We start from the raw sequence: 18669 nt of genomic DNA, 5'->3' as shown, positions 1-18669 counted from the left end.
TGTGTCCCCAATTGGGGACTGAAATAGACTTTAATGACTCTGTAGATATAGGTTGTAACTCTTTCCAAGTACTCAACTCTGGAGTTCAGGAGACAAGGGAGGGTTAAGAACTGTGTTACAGAGTTTCTTGCTAGTGATTGGATAAAAATCGTGGATTCTACTGAAGTACAGGCAAGAACAAAATAAGTATTTAGGTTTTATTTTTAGTTTGTTTATGTTTTTGATGGTGTATAGGTAAAAGTAGCTGGCACAATGCAAATGAGTTCTAGACTTTTCAAACAGCTGCAGTGTGGATGGAGATATACTTAAATTATCAATACCATTCTTAATTCAAGATGCCTACCCCCTCTATCTAAATCTGAATTCTGCATTATGCTGTAATAAACTAAATTATTTGGTTAATTTTTAATATTTTACTCTAAAAGCTTGCAAGGTTTTCTTTATTATTAATCAGTTTAATTATTGACTCTCATTGGAATATTCTTTACTCTTAGCATTGATACCTAAAACTACTCAAGGAAATCAAAGCCAAACTTGACTGCAAAGAGCTAGAGAAGAATCTTACCCATAATATACCAGTGCACTTCACCCTCCTGAAGTTTTGATGGCCCTCTGCATTGTGGTGCTGAACCAGTTCTACAAGACACAGATTTTCCTTCTTTAACCTTCATTCCTTTTCAGTTTTTACCATGGCACAGTGCTTTCTGTTCCCCTGCTGATAAGCTCATCATTCTAGCTATTGTGTTCTATTAAACTGTTATGTTAGTTTTACTCTCTTAAATTATATTATTAGGTAGTGACTGGGGTAAGAAAGAACACTCATGGAGACAAAGTTTTTTTAAGCAAAAGGTGAAGCATTTATGAAACAAATGCACACATCCTTCTGCTATGTAAAATGAGTAACTTCTACTTTCATGGAAGATAGTGTAGTATTATCCAAATGAATTCAGTTAAGTCAGTAAGCAAACATATACAAGACACTGCAGTGTCCACAGTAAGTGGAAATGCCTTTGCAAAGTCTGAATGCTTTTTGCTAGTTGTCTGTTGCTGCTAGTATAGGGTTAGGCAGGCTGATTGAAAAACCAACTGAGATGAAATTAACAAGACTTAGGTTCTTTTTTTAGGTTTTTATCTTTGCTTTTTAATTTTCTTCCCCTATGATTAAGAAGTATCTGAATGTTTGTGTCTCTAATGACAGCCTCTGGAACTATCATATTTCTGCAAGTTGATCAATTCTCACATGAGTGTGTTTGTGTGGTTTGGAGTTTAAGACTAGAAATGAGCACTGGAGTACCAGCAGCACTGGAAACCACATGAGACAGTCTGCATCTTTGCCAGCTGAACAGAATATTTAAGGACACAGCATTCACAGTACACAAAATGATTTGAGGATTAGATTAGTAAGATGTACTTAAACAATATTTGATTCACTTCAGATGTAATTTCACTTCCCAAATAGTCTGCAAAGGCAGAGCTTTCTGCAGAAAAGAGCATAATGACATTATCTGTTAAAATGTGCCTAGATGAAATTCTGGAATGAAGAGTCCTTGCCAATAAATATTATTTATCTCAGAAAATAGTTTCCTGCATTTGTGCTAGTTTTGGCTGGGGTAGAGTTAATGTTGTTCACAGTAGTTGTTGTGGGGCTGTGGTTTGGATTTCTGCTGGAAACAGTGCTGCTAACGCAGAGATGTTTCAGTTGCTGCTGAGAAGCACTTACACTGAGTGAAGGCCTCTTTTTGCTTCTCACACCACTCCATAATCAGTTAGGCTGGATGTACACAAGAAATTGGGAGAGTACACAGGCTGGGCAACTGACCCCAACAGACCAAAGGGATATCCATTCCACATGACATCATGCTCATCATATAGCAGTGGAAAATAAAAGGGTAGTGGAGGACATGTAGTTACAGTGTTTGTCTTCCCAAGCAACTGTTACATGTGATGGAGCCCTGCTTCCCTGGAGGTGGCTGAACACCTGTCTGCTGATGAGAAGCAGTGAGTGAATTCCTTCTTTTACTTTGCTTGTGTGTGTGTGTCTTTTGCTTTACCTAGTAAGCTGGCTTTGTCTCAGCCCACAAGTTTTCTGTTTTACTCTTCTGATTCTCTTCCTTACCTCAGTAAGAGGGAACTAAGCAAGCATCTGTGTGGTGCTTAGCTGCTGGCCAGGGTTAAACCACAGCAATCCTTTTTGATACTCAATGTGGGCTCAAAGGGTTCAAAATAAGGACAGGCTGGATTGGAGTATGGTAGATTGAATTTATAGCAGCTATTTCTGTTTAGCTTAATTGTCAGGCTCCTGTGTTTGCCATGGAACTTGCTTGCCTTACTGTACATTAGTCCATAGCTGGGTAGTGGCTGCTTTTTGCTTTTGCTGCTTGCTGTACTGCTGTATTGCTTATCATCTTACTCTGCTGTGCCTGGGAACATTTTGATAACAGCAATAGTGATGTTTCTGGGCTGGCAGATGGCCAGGGTATTGCTGCTGTTTCTGTGCTGCTCTACCAGACACTGGAGTTTCACTCTGAACTCAAGTCAAAGGGACTGTGAGTTGTGGATGAGTATGTGCAGGAGCAGGACACCCCAAAGCTTCTGTGGCTGTAAGTCCACACCAAAGCAGGCACATCTAGAAGTGTCTATGGCCATGGTTATGTCTACGCCACAACTGGCATGGACCTTCTAAAGAGGCTGTGGCCCAGACATAAGTCCATACTGCAGCAGGTCCACCTTGAAAGATCAGTGGCTCTGCATGACCTCATGCCAGAGCACCTCAAAGTGTGTGGCCATGAATAAGCCCATGACAGAACAGCTCCCCTGGAGGAACTCAGAGCAGCTTTAACTCTGAAAATACTGTGCCTGTGGGTAAGGCTATGCTGTAGCAGGTATATTTTCTTAAGGCTTTGTGGCCCATGGCAAAGGGCACACTGGAACAGGTGCACATCAAAGTAATGGAGGCTGTGGATAAGTCTGATGCAGTAGATACACCCCTGAAGAGACCATGGCACACAGATAAGGCTGCAGTCTGTGGATAAGCCAAATCAAGAATGGGGGCAAGGAGATGATTTTGTCCCCTATCCCACCATGTCAGGGGTGAGTGAGCATCTGTATGGTGCTTCATTGCTGGCTGGGTTTGAAAAGGGTATTGAAAAAAAATATTCATCAGTTAGAAAACAAATTGTTTTGTTAAAGAAATCTGTTAGGTTTGGAGAGTTTGTTTTGGTTTTTGCCTGTCCTTCAAACCATCAGCTTATGCAGGACATAAATGCCTTACAGGAATAAAGTTCTGTGTGCTGGACTGAGTCACAGCATCCTGCATTCTGAATGGATCTGAGAGGCTAAATCAAACCAATACTAAAAACTGGTGAAAAAATATATTTTGCAGACTCTCTCTCTTTGCCTACCATGATGCAGAACTGTTGTGACATGGAGTATACAACTAAAAACTACATCAGAGTGAAATGGTTACCTGAAGGGTGCCTTAATGGATCACAGTTTTTAAGCTTGTTTACTGAAATGTTGACTTCTTAAAATAGATGTCTAAAAAGTATATATATCACCACTCTACACTAATAATGCTAAGAAATGTTCCATTGATACGTGGTTTTCTACTGAGCTGCAAGGGGCTGAAATGACCTTTGAGTCATACAGCCTTCTTTTTTACCCAGCACTTTTGCTTCTTGAGGTTGATGGCAAGAAAAGAGGGGTTGCTGAGCAGCACAACATTTATAGAGCACACAGTACTTAAAGACTGTAATTTTAGATCCTTGCATCTACAATATCTAAATCTTGAGCATTTATTTCCTATAATCTGATGTACATTTCTTCTTAGACCCATCATTTTCTGTGTCAATTATTTGAGTAAGGGTAGATTTTTCTTACATTTGTCATTTTTTTGAGTGTAACACTATAGCTAGTGGGATATAGGGGGAATGGAGCGAAGCTGGAGATGGGTAGGTTCAGGCTGGATGTGAGGAGGAAGTTGTTCACCATGAGAGTGGTGAGAGCCTGGAATAGGTTGCCCAGGGAGATGTTTGAGGCCCCGTCCCTGGAGGTGTTTAAAGCCAGGCTGGATGGAGCTCTGGCCAGCCTGATCTAGGGTGGGGTGTCCCTGCCTGTGACAGGGGGGTTAGAACTAAATGATCCTTGTGGTCCCTTCCAACCCTGACTGATTCTATGATCTATTAGATCAAAGATCAACTTATTTCCATTTCAGTTTCAAGCACTGCCTGGACTTTGCCTTATTCTTTTATGTCATTTCCTATTTAGATGATTGCTTCTGCCTTGCATCTTTCACTAATACTCTCTGTTCCCACACATTATAATTCGAAGGCATCATTTTCTTACTTCTTCCTTGCTGCAAAGGAATTGCCACTGCAATGCCACTCCTTCACATCCTTTTTTCTGAAAGAACTTGCTAGATAGTTAGGTCAACATTGAGCTTGTTTGTTTCATCCATTTTGTTTGTTAATTTAAATGTACATTTATTGCAGTTCTCTAGGTTCCTGGCTGTTAGGCATGTGGCCCAGTTTCGCTACATTCTGAAGCTTACAGTCTGGGAGCAGAGTGGAAAGGGTCTGAGTACTGCTATAGCATAACTAATAATACTCATGTTGTCCAGTAAGACTTCTTAATGTTTCTGCAGGGAGAAATATTTTGTCACCTCTTTGTTAGGTAGCTGAGGCGTATGATGAACTAGTAATAGGAATGGTTGATGATACTTTTAATTGTCCTTTAAGAAAACACAGCCATTGGGAGAATACTACATAATGAAACTTGTTTTAAATGGTAATTGTCAGTTTCTACAACCATTGACACAAGCTCCATGCTGCTCCATGTATTTTTTTCCCCAAAGAAGTATTTCTGTCTAACCAAATCTTGCTATTGTTACATACCTTTAAATCTTTAATGACACTATTTCTTTTATTGTGTATTTTGCTTTTTGGTTTTACTATCTGATATACCTTCCAGAGTACAATGCTACAATGCTTGTAATTATTTACACTTCAGGGGAAAAATGTTCTTGGAGACCTCCTATCTTTTCACTGGGTGTTTCTCTTTTAAATGGCTGTGCAGTAGCAGACTGTTCTGTTGGCACAAAAGGTTTGATAGTGATTCAGAAACAGTAACAGATAGAAATAGCCGAAAGCGAGAACAGAGTTTTAAGGTCACAGTAAAGCTGCAAAGCTAGGGCGAAGGGGAATGTGAGGAATTTCCCATTTCATAATTCCTCAGAAAGGATTAAAGAAAAAAAAAAAAAAAGGGGGGGGGGGGGGGGGGGAAGGAAGGTAACTTGGGTTTATAATGTGCTTAATTAAACTGATTTTTAGTAGGTAGAGGGCATGTTTTCCACAGCCAAGTGACCACGGCTGTACTGTGAGCAGGCTATTTTAGACACAAGGCACACAGTGTGACCTGATCTTTGTATTTTTATATCCTAAACCACCATAGGACATATCCAAAAAGGAGCAGCATCCACTTCAGAGCTACCCAAGGTCCTGGTGCACCGTAGTTCTCTGACATCTGTGGTGACCTGGAAAGAAATTGTAGGAGAAAGAGGAATAGCAGTTCAGCAGCAGAAGAGAGGTGTTGGGAGATGGTGATAACCTTTTAACTGCCTTCCAGTAAATCTCCACTTGGCTGTGAGTAGGAGGACATTATTTAAAACTGACAGCTGCTTTTATATAGAAGAACACTTTTTCTTTTGGGTTTTTTTTCTCCAAAGAACACCTTTTCAAATAGTTTTCTCTTTTGAGTACAAAGCACCAAGGCAGAACAAGACAGTACTTAAACTAGAGTAATAAGAAATGTGGCACAAAATACTTCTAAAATTTTGATGTTGTCTTCTGTCACGCTGCAAAACTTTGCCTGAACACACTGTTACCTAGTGTGTATTAGAAGAATCTGGAGGAATATTCAAAGAATTCCTACTTTTCTTATTGCAGGGGTGTTCACAAAGCTCAATTGTCTGAGCAACAATGCTGTTAAGATAGGAACATGAGTTCAGGCAGCCAAGACTGCCTGAGAGTGCATATGCTACAACTGAAAGGGGATAATGACCCCCAGCCAGATTAAACAGTAGCCAGGAAGGCACAGAGTGAATTTTGAAACCAAACGGGTGCCAATTTGGAGGAAAAAAAAAAAAGAAAACATAAGGGACAAATAACACTTTGTGACTGTGGGGAGAAGAGTGGGAACAGAACAGCAGGAACAGAACAGCCAGTCAAAACCAGAGCATGTTATATGTTCACCCACTGGCATCACAACCTCTGGCTGGGTGAGGCGGAGCACCTTTCCCCCAGTCTAACTCTACCAGCAGCCTGGTTCCAGTTCAGGCTGTGACAGTGCCAGTGCAACAGGTAGGGATGCACAACTGGGTGTGCTTCGGTGACCTCATGTGGTGCTTTTCTCCCTGGCATGTGACCAGGTTGTGAGGTGCAGCACAAGTGTCCATTAAGTACCCATACCTCCTGCAAAAGGTATGTGTGAGAGGGAGCCTACATAGAACTGTGGGTAAGTGGGCAAACAGCTTAGTGAAGAAAGGTTATTCAGAAATGTATTAGGTGTTCATTAACATTTTGTTTATTGATAGTGCTTATCTCTTGTATTGCCAGTATTGAACCTGAATGCATAATTACCTGCTGTTAGTAAATCAATAAACTGATTTGGTTGTGATCTGTTTTAAAATGAGTTCATTCTGTAGGTTTTCTCTATCACCCCATTATGTTGGTGTTGTAGCTATTACATAATGTCTAATTTAATTATGAGTTGGAGAAGTTGTCTGCCAGTGGGAGGAGAGAACTGTTGACAACAAAACCATAATCTCACTATTAATATAGTGGGGTAAGAATCTTTCTTGAAGGATTTTGGGCAAAGTAGTGTCTGGTTCTAGAATTCTGCAAGCTCTAATGGTATTAAACTCAACTGACGAGACAGCAAATAGGCTGTTAGAATACGGTGAAATTATAATGGTCAGAGATGCTATTTAATCAGTGACTAATTAAATCTTGAGTAACTTGGTCTGACCTCATAATTGACTCTGCACAGGCGTTTTGGACAAGATAATTTCCTGAGGTTCCTTTCAACCTGAACTTTCCTGTGATACTGTACCTTAACACAAAGTTTTGCTAGTACAGGACCTATGTGATATATTTTGGCTGTCTGGTTGTGCCCTAGGCAATATTTAATGTGGTCATATCTGTTCTTAATGCAATAGTTCTGCTTTCTTAGGTAAAATCCAGCTGCCTTCAGTTGCATCACTATTTGGATTTTTCTTATCATTTTTTCTGCCTGTCTTAGAGGTCCTGAGGCACAGTTTGCCTACGCAATGCACTCTTCTTTGTTAGATGCTGGAGATAAGTCAGTTGATAGCCCAAGGAAGAGGTGAGGAAAGGAAGAAAGGTAAAGTTCCTGAATGTATTTCCGTTTGCTTAGGGTAAGTTTAATCAAAGACTTAAAAAGATCACAAACACAGGGCTGGAAAGAAGTGAATCAGATTACTTTGAAATTGAAGCTGGTTTCTTTGTATAGGCCTGCATTATGTCTATGCAAAGATTATTTCAAAGCTTCACTACTTAAGTGAATATTCTAATTTTCATCTTCAACTTATTCACAGGAATATTATACATATGTACTCTTGTGTGCTGGTGTGATGCTGAACATTGCCTGTATTCACTGACAGCGGTCAGAAATTTATCATGAATTTTCAGTTTGCTTCCAGTTTTGTTTTAGGTGTAGCTGAAAATATGTTTGACTGTGCTTCAAACCCGTAATGATTTGGCCAGTGATTGATAAAACCTGAACCACTTAGAGCTTCATGATATCCAAAGCTATAACACAGCACTGGCAAAATCACAGAGCCCATGCCTGCAGCATGGATCTTTACAGCTGACTGTTTTGAAACAATCTGGAATCTGAGCACCTCCCAGCACTCTGCCTCGGTGTTTTCCTACTCTCTGAGCAAGAGAAGGGAGGAGGGCAAGAAAGAGCTGTTATGCTACCTGGAAGAGTTCTTATAAGTGAAACAGATGAATGCCAGTTTTCATAGACATATAGATTCATAGAATGATTCAAGTTGGAGGGGATCATGTAGTTCCAGCTCCTCTGACATGAGCCTCTGCTAGTCCAGGTTGCTCCAGGCTTCATCCATCCTGGCCTTGAAAACCCCCAAGGAGGGGATATCCACAACCTTCCTGGGCAACCTGTTCCAGTGTCTTGCTATCCTCGCTGTAAAGAATTTTTTCCTAGTATCTGGCCTAAATCTACCCTTCTCAAGCTTAAAGCTGTTCCCTCTTGTCCTATCACTAAAGGTGCTTGTAAAAAGTCCCTCCCTGGCTTTCCTGTAGGCCTTCTTCACGTCCCAGAAGGTCTCTGTAATGTCTCTCCAGAATTTTCTTTTCTCCAGGCTTTCCTGTAGGCCTTCTTCAGGTACCAGAAGGTCTCTGTAATGTCTCTCCAGAATTTTCTTTTCTCTAGGTTCCACAGCCCCAAATCTCACAGCCTGTCTCCATAGGAGAGGTGCTCCAACTTTTTGACCATCTTTGTGGTCCTCCTCTGGACCTAGTCTGGCAGTTCCATGTCCCTCCTGTGCTAAGGGCACTAAACTGGGACGCAGTACTCCAAGTAGAGTCTCACAAGAGCAAAGGGGAAAGTCACCTCCCTCATCCTGCATCTCTTGATACAGCCCAGCACGTTTGCCTTCTGGGCTGCAGCTGCACTTCGCCAGTTCATGTTGAGTCTTTCATCAGCTGATGCCCCCAAGCCCTTCCCCTTAAGACTGCTCTCGAGCCACTCCTTGCCCAGCCTATATTTTTGCTTGGGATTGCTCAGAACCAGGTGTAGGACCTTGCACTTGGCCTTGTTGAACCTCATGAGATTGGCTTGGGCCTACCTACCTCCCAACCTGTGCAAGTCCCTCTGGGTGGCATTGCTTCCCTGCAGTGTGTCAGCCTGACCACACAGCTAGCTCCCTGTCACCTCAAACCTGTGTAGGGGCCATTCAATGGATAGGTCATTATCCATCTTTCAATTCATTCACATCATCTCCAGCTTAGTATTTCTCACGTGGTGCTGAAAGAAAAGCTTGAACACAGCCCAGCTTTCTTTAATCAAGCATTTGATCGATTATACTTCCTTTGCTCTGAGCAGCTGTCTCACACGAGAGCCAGTGGGTTAGTAAGCCAGTTGTAGTTTTTGTATTTGTCTCTGCTCTTCATTTCTGATGTTTTCAGCACACATCTGGAATGGAATGTGTGTAGTAGAGAGGTTAATTTTTGCACAAATTTAATGTGAATTTCTGCATATAAGGCACAAGAAATCACACAATAATTTCTTTTTACAACTTCTTTTGGATGCCAAAAGAAATAAGCATATATGAGTATAGGAGGGATTGACAGGGGGGAAAAAATGAAGCATGATATAAAAACAAGCAATCCACAGGGGAGAACTGTGGCAACCAAAGTTGCCAGGCACTTATTTGTGTATTCATTTAGAGAAGTTTGGAGAGGGGGAAAAAAAATAAACACTTGTATGTTGCAAGAGGATTAGGGGAAGTGACTGCTGAAATCAGAGTATAAATGCTATGCAAGGTCAGTGCCTGGAGCAGTTAGTGAGGAAAGGAGGAGCAGAAACAACACAAAGTAATTGGAAAAAGCAAGTTATGATACTGAAGGCATCTGCTGGGTTTCTGAAACGCTAAGATGTTGTTGCTGGGCTATACAGCTCTGCTGTTAGGTTGGGTGTATTGTGCTGCAGAAAGAGGTAAGTTCAAATGTGAAAAGAAAACCAAAGCAAGATATAGATTAAATGTTTGTGTTGTAGCCTGTTTTAATGCACTTCTGGCAATAACAGTACTTGAGATTTCCTCTGGCAGTATTTAGCATCTGCAGTATTTAGTGTCCTCTCCTCGGTATTATTTCATCCGTTATTAATCTCTCACACAACTTCTTCAAGGGTCTCTTTCCCAAATATGAGAGCCAGACAGCTCATCAATTATTAATTGTTAATTATGTGAACATCTAAAACCTGTAAACAGCTGGGAGATTAATATAGAAAACATTCAATGGATGTGCACTTCTTTCTGCATGGAATAATCTGTGAGATCGTTGGAGAGGCAAGAATGATTACTAAATGGACTGAAAAGCTTCCATGGTATCTTTTGACTAACAGACTTTGTTTAATCCATTAAATGAGATATATATGCAGGTATAGTTTTGTACATGTTTAAAGAAGTGGTTAATATTCTGAGTATTTTCTCAGAAACCTCTGTGCAATTTCTTTTTCTTGTTGTTGTGTTTCCATTGTTTAATGTATTTGTAGTAATTTAATTCCTTCTCTTTCTGTCTGGATTTCTTACTGTGGTCTGTTGTGGAAGTGTTACTATGTCACTTTGAGCTAATGCAGTATGTCTTTACTTGGTTCCAATTGGTTTTAATTTTAGGTGTAGATGATGAATCTCCTTATTAATCAAAAAAACCCAATGGATTTTACCTTGAAAAACTAGGATATGAATGAAAGCAGTACCTTTTTTATATATACTTATAATAAATACTGCTCCAAAACAACTAATTTGTTTGCAAACAAGTCCAAAAAAGTTCTGGAATATGAAAATAAAATTTGCCTGAATTTGCACTTCGTTTTCACAGTGCTGTACTTGGATGAGAAAGATTGCACAGGAATGTGAATGGAGCAGTGTCTGATTTATCCATGACAACAATTACCATAAGTCAGGCAAGGTTCCTGGTTGAAGCTTCATCTTCAAAGTCTGCATTAGATAGTTGAGAGCTGAGCGTTTGCATGTGGGCATCTGAAATCACTGATTTTGATAAAGTCTAATAAAAAATTATGTAGCATTAGAAAAAAATCTTTATGCCACCATTACGAAGAACTTTTTGGGAGTGGGGGTCTGGAAGGGGGGTGTTAAAGTAGACATTTTGAAGATATTTGAAAGACAGAATTAACTGGAGAAGTCTTGTTAGTTTTGCGACAACGTTAAAAAGTGAATGCTTAGCAGGAAAAGCAGTCCCTGCTCTCTTCTTTGATAGTAGGGTAGTACCCTCTAGTGGACAGAAGTAGTAGGGCAAAAGAGGAGAACTGCTTGGGAAAAAATGCGAAGGTGTTGGAGTAGTCTTCCTTAGTACCTGTTGTGAAGGGGTTTTGTCTGGGTTTTGGGGGGAAGAAATATGAGGCCGAATTTAAAAGGGTTTAAATAATTTAATATTATATGCACAAGGAATTCCCCCCTTCCCCAAACTTATTTACAGCTACCCCACACACGTTCTTCGTATGTGGTTGTGAAATTATGTTACAGAACGTCTATATACAGCAAAATTGGGAATTTAGCAGAGGTTTGGAAAGATTTAGATAGAGAGTCTGTGGCATGAAAGGGCCACAGGTAAAATTACTGAGAGTCTATGCTGGTTTAAATCGAGTTTGCTCAGTTACTCACTGGCTGGAGTCGGTTTCGGTGATGCCAAATATGTGCGGCAAAGCCAGGTTGTTAACCCTCGTGGGTTTGAATAGTTCAGTTCAGGGATTATTGGGGCGCGCTGTCTGAAGATTCCACGGGCACGGCGGGCTGGAGCGGCAGCTGCCCAGGAGCGCCTTGGTCAGTTTCCCTGGGCTGGTGCAAGGTGCCGTGGGCTGGAATCACACAGCGGCGGTGGTCCCAAAAGGCGGCAAAGCGGCTAGGAGCGGCGGGTGGAGGAGAGGAGAGGTGAGGTGACAGGAACACCGAATTGCTCCTTTTATGAGGTATGACCCCGAGATTGATGGTCCTTGGCCACAATTCTGTCCAATAAGGGTCTGGCAACAGGCCAAAACATACCCAATAAGGTGAAGTCCACGGGTCCGGTACCCCCAAATATGGATAGGGGTCAGGCGGATCCCCACCCTAGGTGTGTGAGCTTACATAACGTGTTTATTTCAACCTTGCAAACAGTCAGGCCAGACTCGAAGGCACCAGTGTTATTGTGCTCCTTTGTCCCCCTTAATTTATTTCCCCCAGGTTTGGGTAGGGCAGCACCCTTCAGGGGGACAACATGTCCGGGGATGAATAGATTTGTAAACGCTGTCATTTAGGGCCTGTATGTGACCCTCCACCACAGTACCTCAACAGTATCATCAGAGGTTCTTGTAACAACAAAACGTTAAACAATTTCCTGCATCTAATTTGTCTGCTACTTCACCATTTAGTCTTTCATTAAGAGCTTCCAAACACTTGTTTCTTTCCTCTTTAGTGCCTTTTTTCTCATTCTCATTTTGCTGAAGGACTACTTAATAAAAATAGTTCAGGCTCATCTCTACTAATTCATATGAGCTTGGTTATACATTTCATGGATGCTGAAGAACATTCAAGGACTGTATAACATGAGCTAATGTGAAATAAGCGATGGCACAATCCACCCCTCAGACCGAATCAAAATGCTTTTGAATTAGCAGAGATGTAAGCGAATACTCAGTATTAATTAAATCAGTTAATAAGTAACTTGTCATAAGAGGTAATCTCATGGTCAAGTGGAAAGTTTAGGTAATGTAAAGGTGAGGGTGGATTTAACAGATTGTGAAGGTTTGGGTGTTATCTGTCCCTCCACACTTAAGAAAATCACCCAGACTAGACTCAGCTGCTGGAAATTAAAGAATGAAGCTTTATATTTATAGCTTAGAACAACATCCGAGCAGGTATTTTCAAATATATACAGCTATAGACAGAAATATACAAGTTAAAAAGTAATACTGAAACACAACAGCCCTCCCAGAAACCAGAGTCCCCAGGACGAGCTCCCAACCACCTTCCACCTCCTTTTCACCCCTCTACCTTATCCCAGAATTTGCCTTACGTTCAAGGTGAGTTTGGAGAATCAGCCAGGTGGGTTAGGATGCAGACAGACTACACAGAGAGCAGGTTAGAGAAAGAAGGGATTCAGCCAAAGCCAGAGAGCAGCTGTGCTATCTATATTTATGTTCTTGTTTCTTATACATCTCAGCAAGCCTATGAGTGCGGTAGACATCCCCATTTTTTCCTTTTCACAGCCTAAAATCTAATTCCTCTCACTAAAATATCCCAGCTAGGCTCAAACTAGAGCACAGATCTTGATCAAATGACACATAAACCTAATGTCAGCAAGGACGGGGGTGGCTGAAAATAATTAGGAAACTTTACACAGTGCACACAGTTGCAGAGTTGGCCATGGGAGGGCAGGCATGGAGGAGCTCCTGTAGATGGAAGGGTAAGAGGTGTTTGTGGTTAGAACCAGGGTACTGATCTCATCTCAATCTTTGCAACTAAAATCTATTCTATGACTGTTGTGTGTGGTTTCTTGGCATTTGCTTGATTATTCTTATGTCCTTCTTAATGTCTGTTCATATTCCTACAAAGTGTGGCAGTTTCCTAGTTTGTGCTAATTAAGCAGGATTTCTTGCTACATTTTCTGGTGTAAAACAGTTCTGGCATTTGCAGCATGCACTACACTAACCAATACTTTTATTAATGATATTTAGCTTGTGAAGGTCCTCCTCCTAGGAGGATTAGAGAAACCCCTACTGAAACATGGAACAAACCTCCCTACCCACACGGCACTAAAGCAACGTACAGATGTCGGCCTGGATATATAAAAGTTGGACGAATTACGTTTGAGTGTAATGATGGTACATGGATACAGCAGTTAACAGGGGCAGAATGCAAAAGTAAGTACGCAGGCCTTTGACCTGACAACTTGTTCCTTGCCTGTGATTGCAAGGTGAAATTGCCATTGTTTCTTTAGCTGTAGCTTGCTAATTTCAGCATCCTTCCTAAGAAGTACTTATGCATTAGGAAACCATTTTTTGAAGTTCTTTTTGTTCAGATCACAGGATTTATTTATTTTTTTCTTGACAGAAGATCTTAGAATACTAAAATCATGGAATCACAGAAATGTTTTCATTGGAAAAGACCTCTGAAATCAAGCCCTACCATGAAAATCTTACTCTAGACCAGCCTTATATTAGAAAGTGAAGTTAACTTACTAAGAAGATCACTAAATCCCACCATCAAAATCATACTCTAGGCTAGCCTTATGTTACTAAGTTATAATTTACTAAGAAGTTATTAGAAGCTTGTGTGATGGTTTGGGTGTTACCTGCCCACTCACTCTTATGAAATCACCCATACTAGATTCAGCTGAGATGGAAATTAAGAATGAAGCTATATTTACAGCTTAGCACAATATACGAGCATATATGCACACATACAGTTACATACAAATTAAAAGTAACACAGAAACATAATACCCCTCCCAGAAACAATCAAAGTCCCCAGCAGGGCTACCTACCCAAAACCCTTTCCCCCTCCCTTTTTTCCCTCCCTTCAGAAATAACCAGATCAACCCATGTATATCTCATGTGATAAATCTGGAGCTCTGAGGTGAGATGTCAAAAAAAGATGCCAAGAGGTTAGAGGAAAAAGGGGTAGGTGGATCAGAGAGTTAAAGGCAGAGTCAGCCACAGAGACCAGACCACCAGAAAGAAGGCACAACCACAAGTGAGAGCTAAGCAGTGTGTGTGTGAGAAGTGTCATATCTGTATTTTGACTGGTTGCATTTCTCAGCTGAAAACTGAGGGATAGAGAATACTGTTATTTTTTTCTTTTTTTTTTATTCTCACAGCTAAGGATTTCTCTCCCTAAAAATTAACCTCAAACCAGCACAGCTTGCTTCCAACATTTTTTTTTAAAGTCTAATGCAGATGGACTTTACAGTCTGTAATAAAGCACAGTGCATAATAAAGCAGTCTATAGTAAAGTACAGTGCATAATAAAACCCTGATCATAGTTAGTGAATGCAAATCCAGGGGCAGTATTGTCTTTTCAGTTTATTCAGCTAGTTCTATGAAAGCTACAATTTCTTGGAGGGGGAAAATTATTTTTTCCGGGCTGCTTTTTTAATCTGTGAAGGAGATTTAATTAATTGCAATGAAAGCTAATGTTTATTATCTCTAGTATGCTGTGCTAAGAGTTTAGAAGTTAGACAAGTAAGAATTCATTAGTGAAGAAACAGAAGTTTATTGTTATTAGCAGATACACAGTTTTAGACACAATGAAATTTTTGACACACACGAGCATTTTTTTTAAACATATTAACATAGAAAAGTTTTGCTAGTAGAATCATAGAATCAATCAGGTTGGAAGAGACCTCCAAGATCATCCAGTCCAACCTACCCCCCAGCCCTAGCCAGTCAACTAGACCATGGCACTAAGTGCCTCAGCCAGGCTTTGCTTGAACACCTCCAGGGACAGCGACTCCACCACCTCCCTGGGCAGCCCATTCCAATGGCAAATCACTCTCTCTGAGAAGAACTTCCTCCTAACATCCAGCCTATACCTCCCCCAGCACAACTTGAGACTGTGTCCCCTTGTTCTGTTGGCTGTTGCCTGGCAGAAGAGACCAGCCCTCACCTGGCTACAGCCTCCTTTCAGGTGGTTGTAAACAGCAATGAGGCCTCCCCTGAGCCTCCTCTTCTCCAGGCTAAACAACCCCAGCTCCCTCAGCCTCTCCTCATAGGGTTTGTCTTCTACCACTAGTGACAGCTGCCAACTGGATGTGTCACCATTCACCACCACTCTCTGAGCCTGGCCCTATAGCCTGTTCTTGACCCATATCAGTGAGGCTGCCCAAGCCATGAGCTGCCAGCTCTGCCAGGAGCTTGTTGTGGCTGTGTCAAAGGCTTTGGTGAAGTCTGGGTAGACTACATCCACAGCCTGCCCCACATTCACCAGGCAGGTAACCTGATCATGAAAGGAGATCAGGTTGGTCAGGCAGGACCTGCCCTTCCTAAACCCATGCTGGCTGGGCCTGATCCCTTGGCCATCCTGTAGGTGCTTTGTGATGACACTCAAGATGACCTGTTCCATGACCTTGCCTGGCACTGAGGTCAGGCTGACAGGTCTGGAATTTCTCAGTTCCTCCTGGCCCTTCTTGTGGATGGGCATCACACTGGCAGCTTCCAGTCTTTGGGCACCTCTCCAGTGAGCCAGGACTGTTGATAAATGATGTGGAGTGGCTTGGCCAGGGATCATCTGCCAGGGGTCCTGCCAGGGTGGGGACAGACCTGGTCATCCCAGGATGCTGTAATATTGTTGTTCTGCTTTTGGGTGTCATAACTTATTCAAAGCAGTGCCTGGCTGACACTGCTGTCTTCTTCCCTTCACTCCTCTCTTCCGGAAGGGCTCTGCTTACCTCATGGTTCGTGTGGGGAGGCTGCTCCCAGCTGGCAGGGAGTTTTGAGATGCGTCAGGAGGCCTGCTGAGGCCTTGTAGGCCTGAGGTGGGGAGGGCAGTTTTGGCCTACTCTCAGGCCTGCTGAGGTTGGATGGGGTGGAGGATTCTGATAGACTTGGCCTAGTTTGTGAATGTAGTCATTCTACCTGAATGCCTTCTGTACATACGTACCTGGAAATAGAATCTCCCTCTAAACTTCCAGTTAGTTTTTACTCCCCAAAAGCAGTAAATATCACAGTGTCACAGTATTATGAGGGTTGGAAGAGACCTCACAGATCATCAAGTCCAACCCTTTACCACAGAGCTCAAGGCTAGACCATGGCACCAAGTGCCACGTCCAACCTTGCCTTGAACAGCTCCAGGGACGGCGACTCCACCACCTCCCCGGGCAGCCCATTCCAGTGTCCAATGACTCTCTCAGTGAAGAACTTTCTCCTCACCTCCATCCTAAATTTCCCCTGGCGCAGCCTGAGGCTGTGTCCTCTCGTTCTGGTGCTGGCCACCTGAGAGAAGAGAGCAACCTCCTCCTGGCCACAACCTCCCCTCAGGTATAATTTCTGTTCTCCAGTCCTGAGTAGCTCATGGCCCTGAACTGGGACAGAACTACGCTGGAGCAGGTTTAGAGACTGCTCAAACAGCTCTTCTTTGGAACAAAACAAGGGCCTTCATACGGTCTAAGAAATCCAGTTGCCTAGATTGACAAGGACTAGGAAAGACTTCTTCACAGAAGGTCTGGTAAGTTTTAGCTATGCAGGTGGTTTCCCAGTCCATAGTATACCACTAAAGGTGGATAATTGAGGGGGATCATGTGTTCATGGTGCTTGCAGTGTTTTGGAGATCCAGACAGCAAGAACCCTCCTATGGAGAACTTTAAGCAGAAAGGACAGAGCACAAAAAGACTTCTGTGGCCTTAGATCATCTCTCTTTACTTAGCACAATCCCATCAGATTAAGGAAATTTCATTTCCAATCACTAATAGATTCTGTAGTGGAAGCTTTGATCAGTTTGTCTAAAGTCATATGAAAAACTAAAGTTACATCCTGCAATTAAATTTGTCATAATACTTGAGATCAGCTTAGCCTTTTGTTACTTTTAGTTCAGCAGATCCTCACTGAAATATGTCCTCATTAAGGATAGTGCTTAAATAAATGGGAGGCAGTGCTAATGCTCAGATAAGGCTGACCATTTCTCCTTTTAGCTTTTGAAAGGCTCATAATTGCTACTAATTGCTAGAAAAGTTCTATCTTTCACATTTTTACATTCCTATGTATGATGCTAGAAAAGTTCTATCTTTCACATTTTTACATTCCTATGTATGATGCTAGAAAAGTTCTATCTTTCACATTTTTACATTCCTATGTATGATGTAGGTTAACTTCTCTCCCTCCTCCTCCTTCTCCTCCCTGCTTCTCCTCCCCCTTCTCTTCACCTTCCTTCTGCCCCCCTCCTTCTGCCTCCTTCTCCCTTCCTCCCCCTCGCCCTTCCTCTCCCCCACCCCCCCCACTCGGTCTTTCTCCCCCCTCGCTCATTTGCCTGCTCCCCACGCCTCTCCTCCCCCCCCCGGCCCACTCTTTTCCTTTTCTTTTCCTTTTCTTTTCCTTTTCTTTTCCTTTTCCTTTCCTTTTCCTTTCCTTTTCCTTTCCTTTTCCTTTCCTTTTCCTTTCCTTTTCCTTTCCTTTTCCTTTTCTTTTCCTTTTCTTTTCCTTTTCTTTTCCTTTTCTTTTCCTTTTCTTTTCCTTTTCTTTTAATTTTCTTTTAATTTTCTTTCCTTCTTTTCTTTTCTTTTCCTTTTATTTTCTTTCTTTTTGTTTTGTTTTCTTTTCTTTTCTTTTCTTTCCCCCCCCAGATAAGCCATGTGGACATCCTGGAGATATTGAGTTCGGTTCCTTTCAACTTACCAATGGAAGTGAATTTGTATTTGGTGCCAGAGTTGAATACAGATGTGACGATGGGTAATACTTCTTTGATTCAATAGATGGCAGTTAATACAAGTTGTTAATGTTAAGAGGAGTGTCAATTCTAGTTTTGTTGTCTGTAGAGCATTCTGTAACTTATGAATTTAATACCTGGTTATTGTTGCATTTAAAATTTTGCAATTGCAGTAATACTGAATGTTACTCCTTATGTCCGGGGAGACATAACTCCTAACTGAACTCACACACCTGAAACTGTCATCCAAAGTGTATGAAATACATAAGCTGCAGCTAACTCAACCAGAAAACAAAAATAGTGATCTGTCTGGAAAGCTTCTTCATGAGTCCACCATGAAGTCAGTCCAGCTGGAAATGCAGCTTTGTATGCTGGAACGATAAACTCTCATTAAGCAGTCACAATGCAGTTATTGTTAATGAAGTCATTAGTCCATTCAGCTGTCTCTTATTCAGAATTGCAACTCACCAGTTTTGCCTAATTTTTTTTGCATT

At 41.7% G+C, this 18669-nt stretch overlaps 1 protein-coding gene across 8 annotated transcripts in view; it reads left to right on the top strand.

The window, feature by feature from the left end:
• Positions 1-18669, top strand: part of CFH (complement factor H) — an 81516-nt gene that overhangs the window by 1906 nt on the left and 60941 nt on the right. For 5 of the 8 annotated variants that reach the window (XM_064147144.1, XM_064147148.1, XM_064147147.1 and 2 more), the window contains 2 exons: positions 13495-13680; positions 18093-18198. In XM_064147144.1, coding sequence (XP_064003214.1) covers positions 13495-13680; positions 18093-18198 — 292 coding nt within the window. Of the gene's footprint in view, positions 1-9364; positions 9757-13494; positions 13681-18092; positions 18199-18669 lie in introns of those variants that run through there. The other 3 variants (XM_064147145.1, XM_064147151.1, XM_064147146.1) reach the window with 3 other exon arrangements.

The sequence above is a fragment of the Pogoniulus pusillus genome, chromosome 8, assembly GCF_015220805.1.
Source record: "Pogoniulus pusillus isolate bPogPus1 chromosome 8, bPogPus1.pri, whole genome shotgun sequence".
Taxonomy (NCBI): Eukaryota; Metazoa; Chordata; class Aves; order Piciformes; family Lybiidae; genus Pogoniulus; species Pogoniulus pusillus.
The sequence above is the reverse complement of the archived record's forward strand: the minus strand, read 5'-3'. Positions and strand labels throughout refer to the sequence as shown.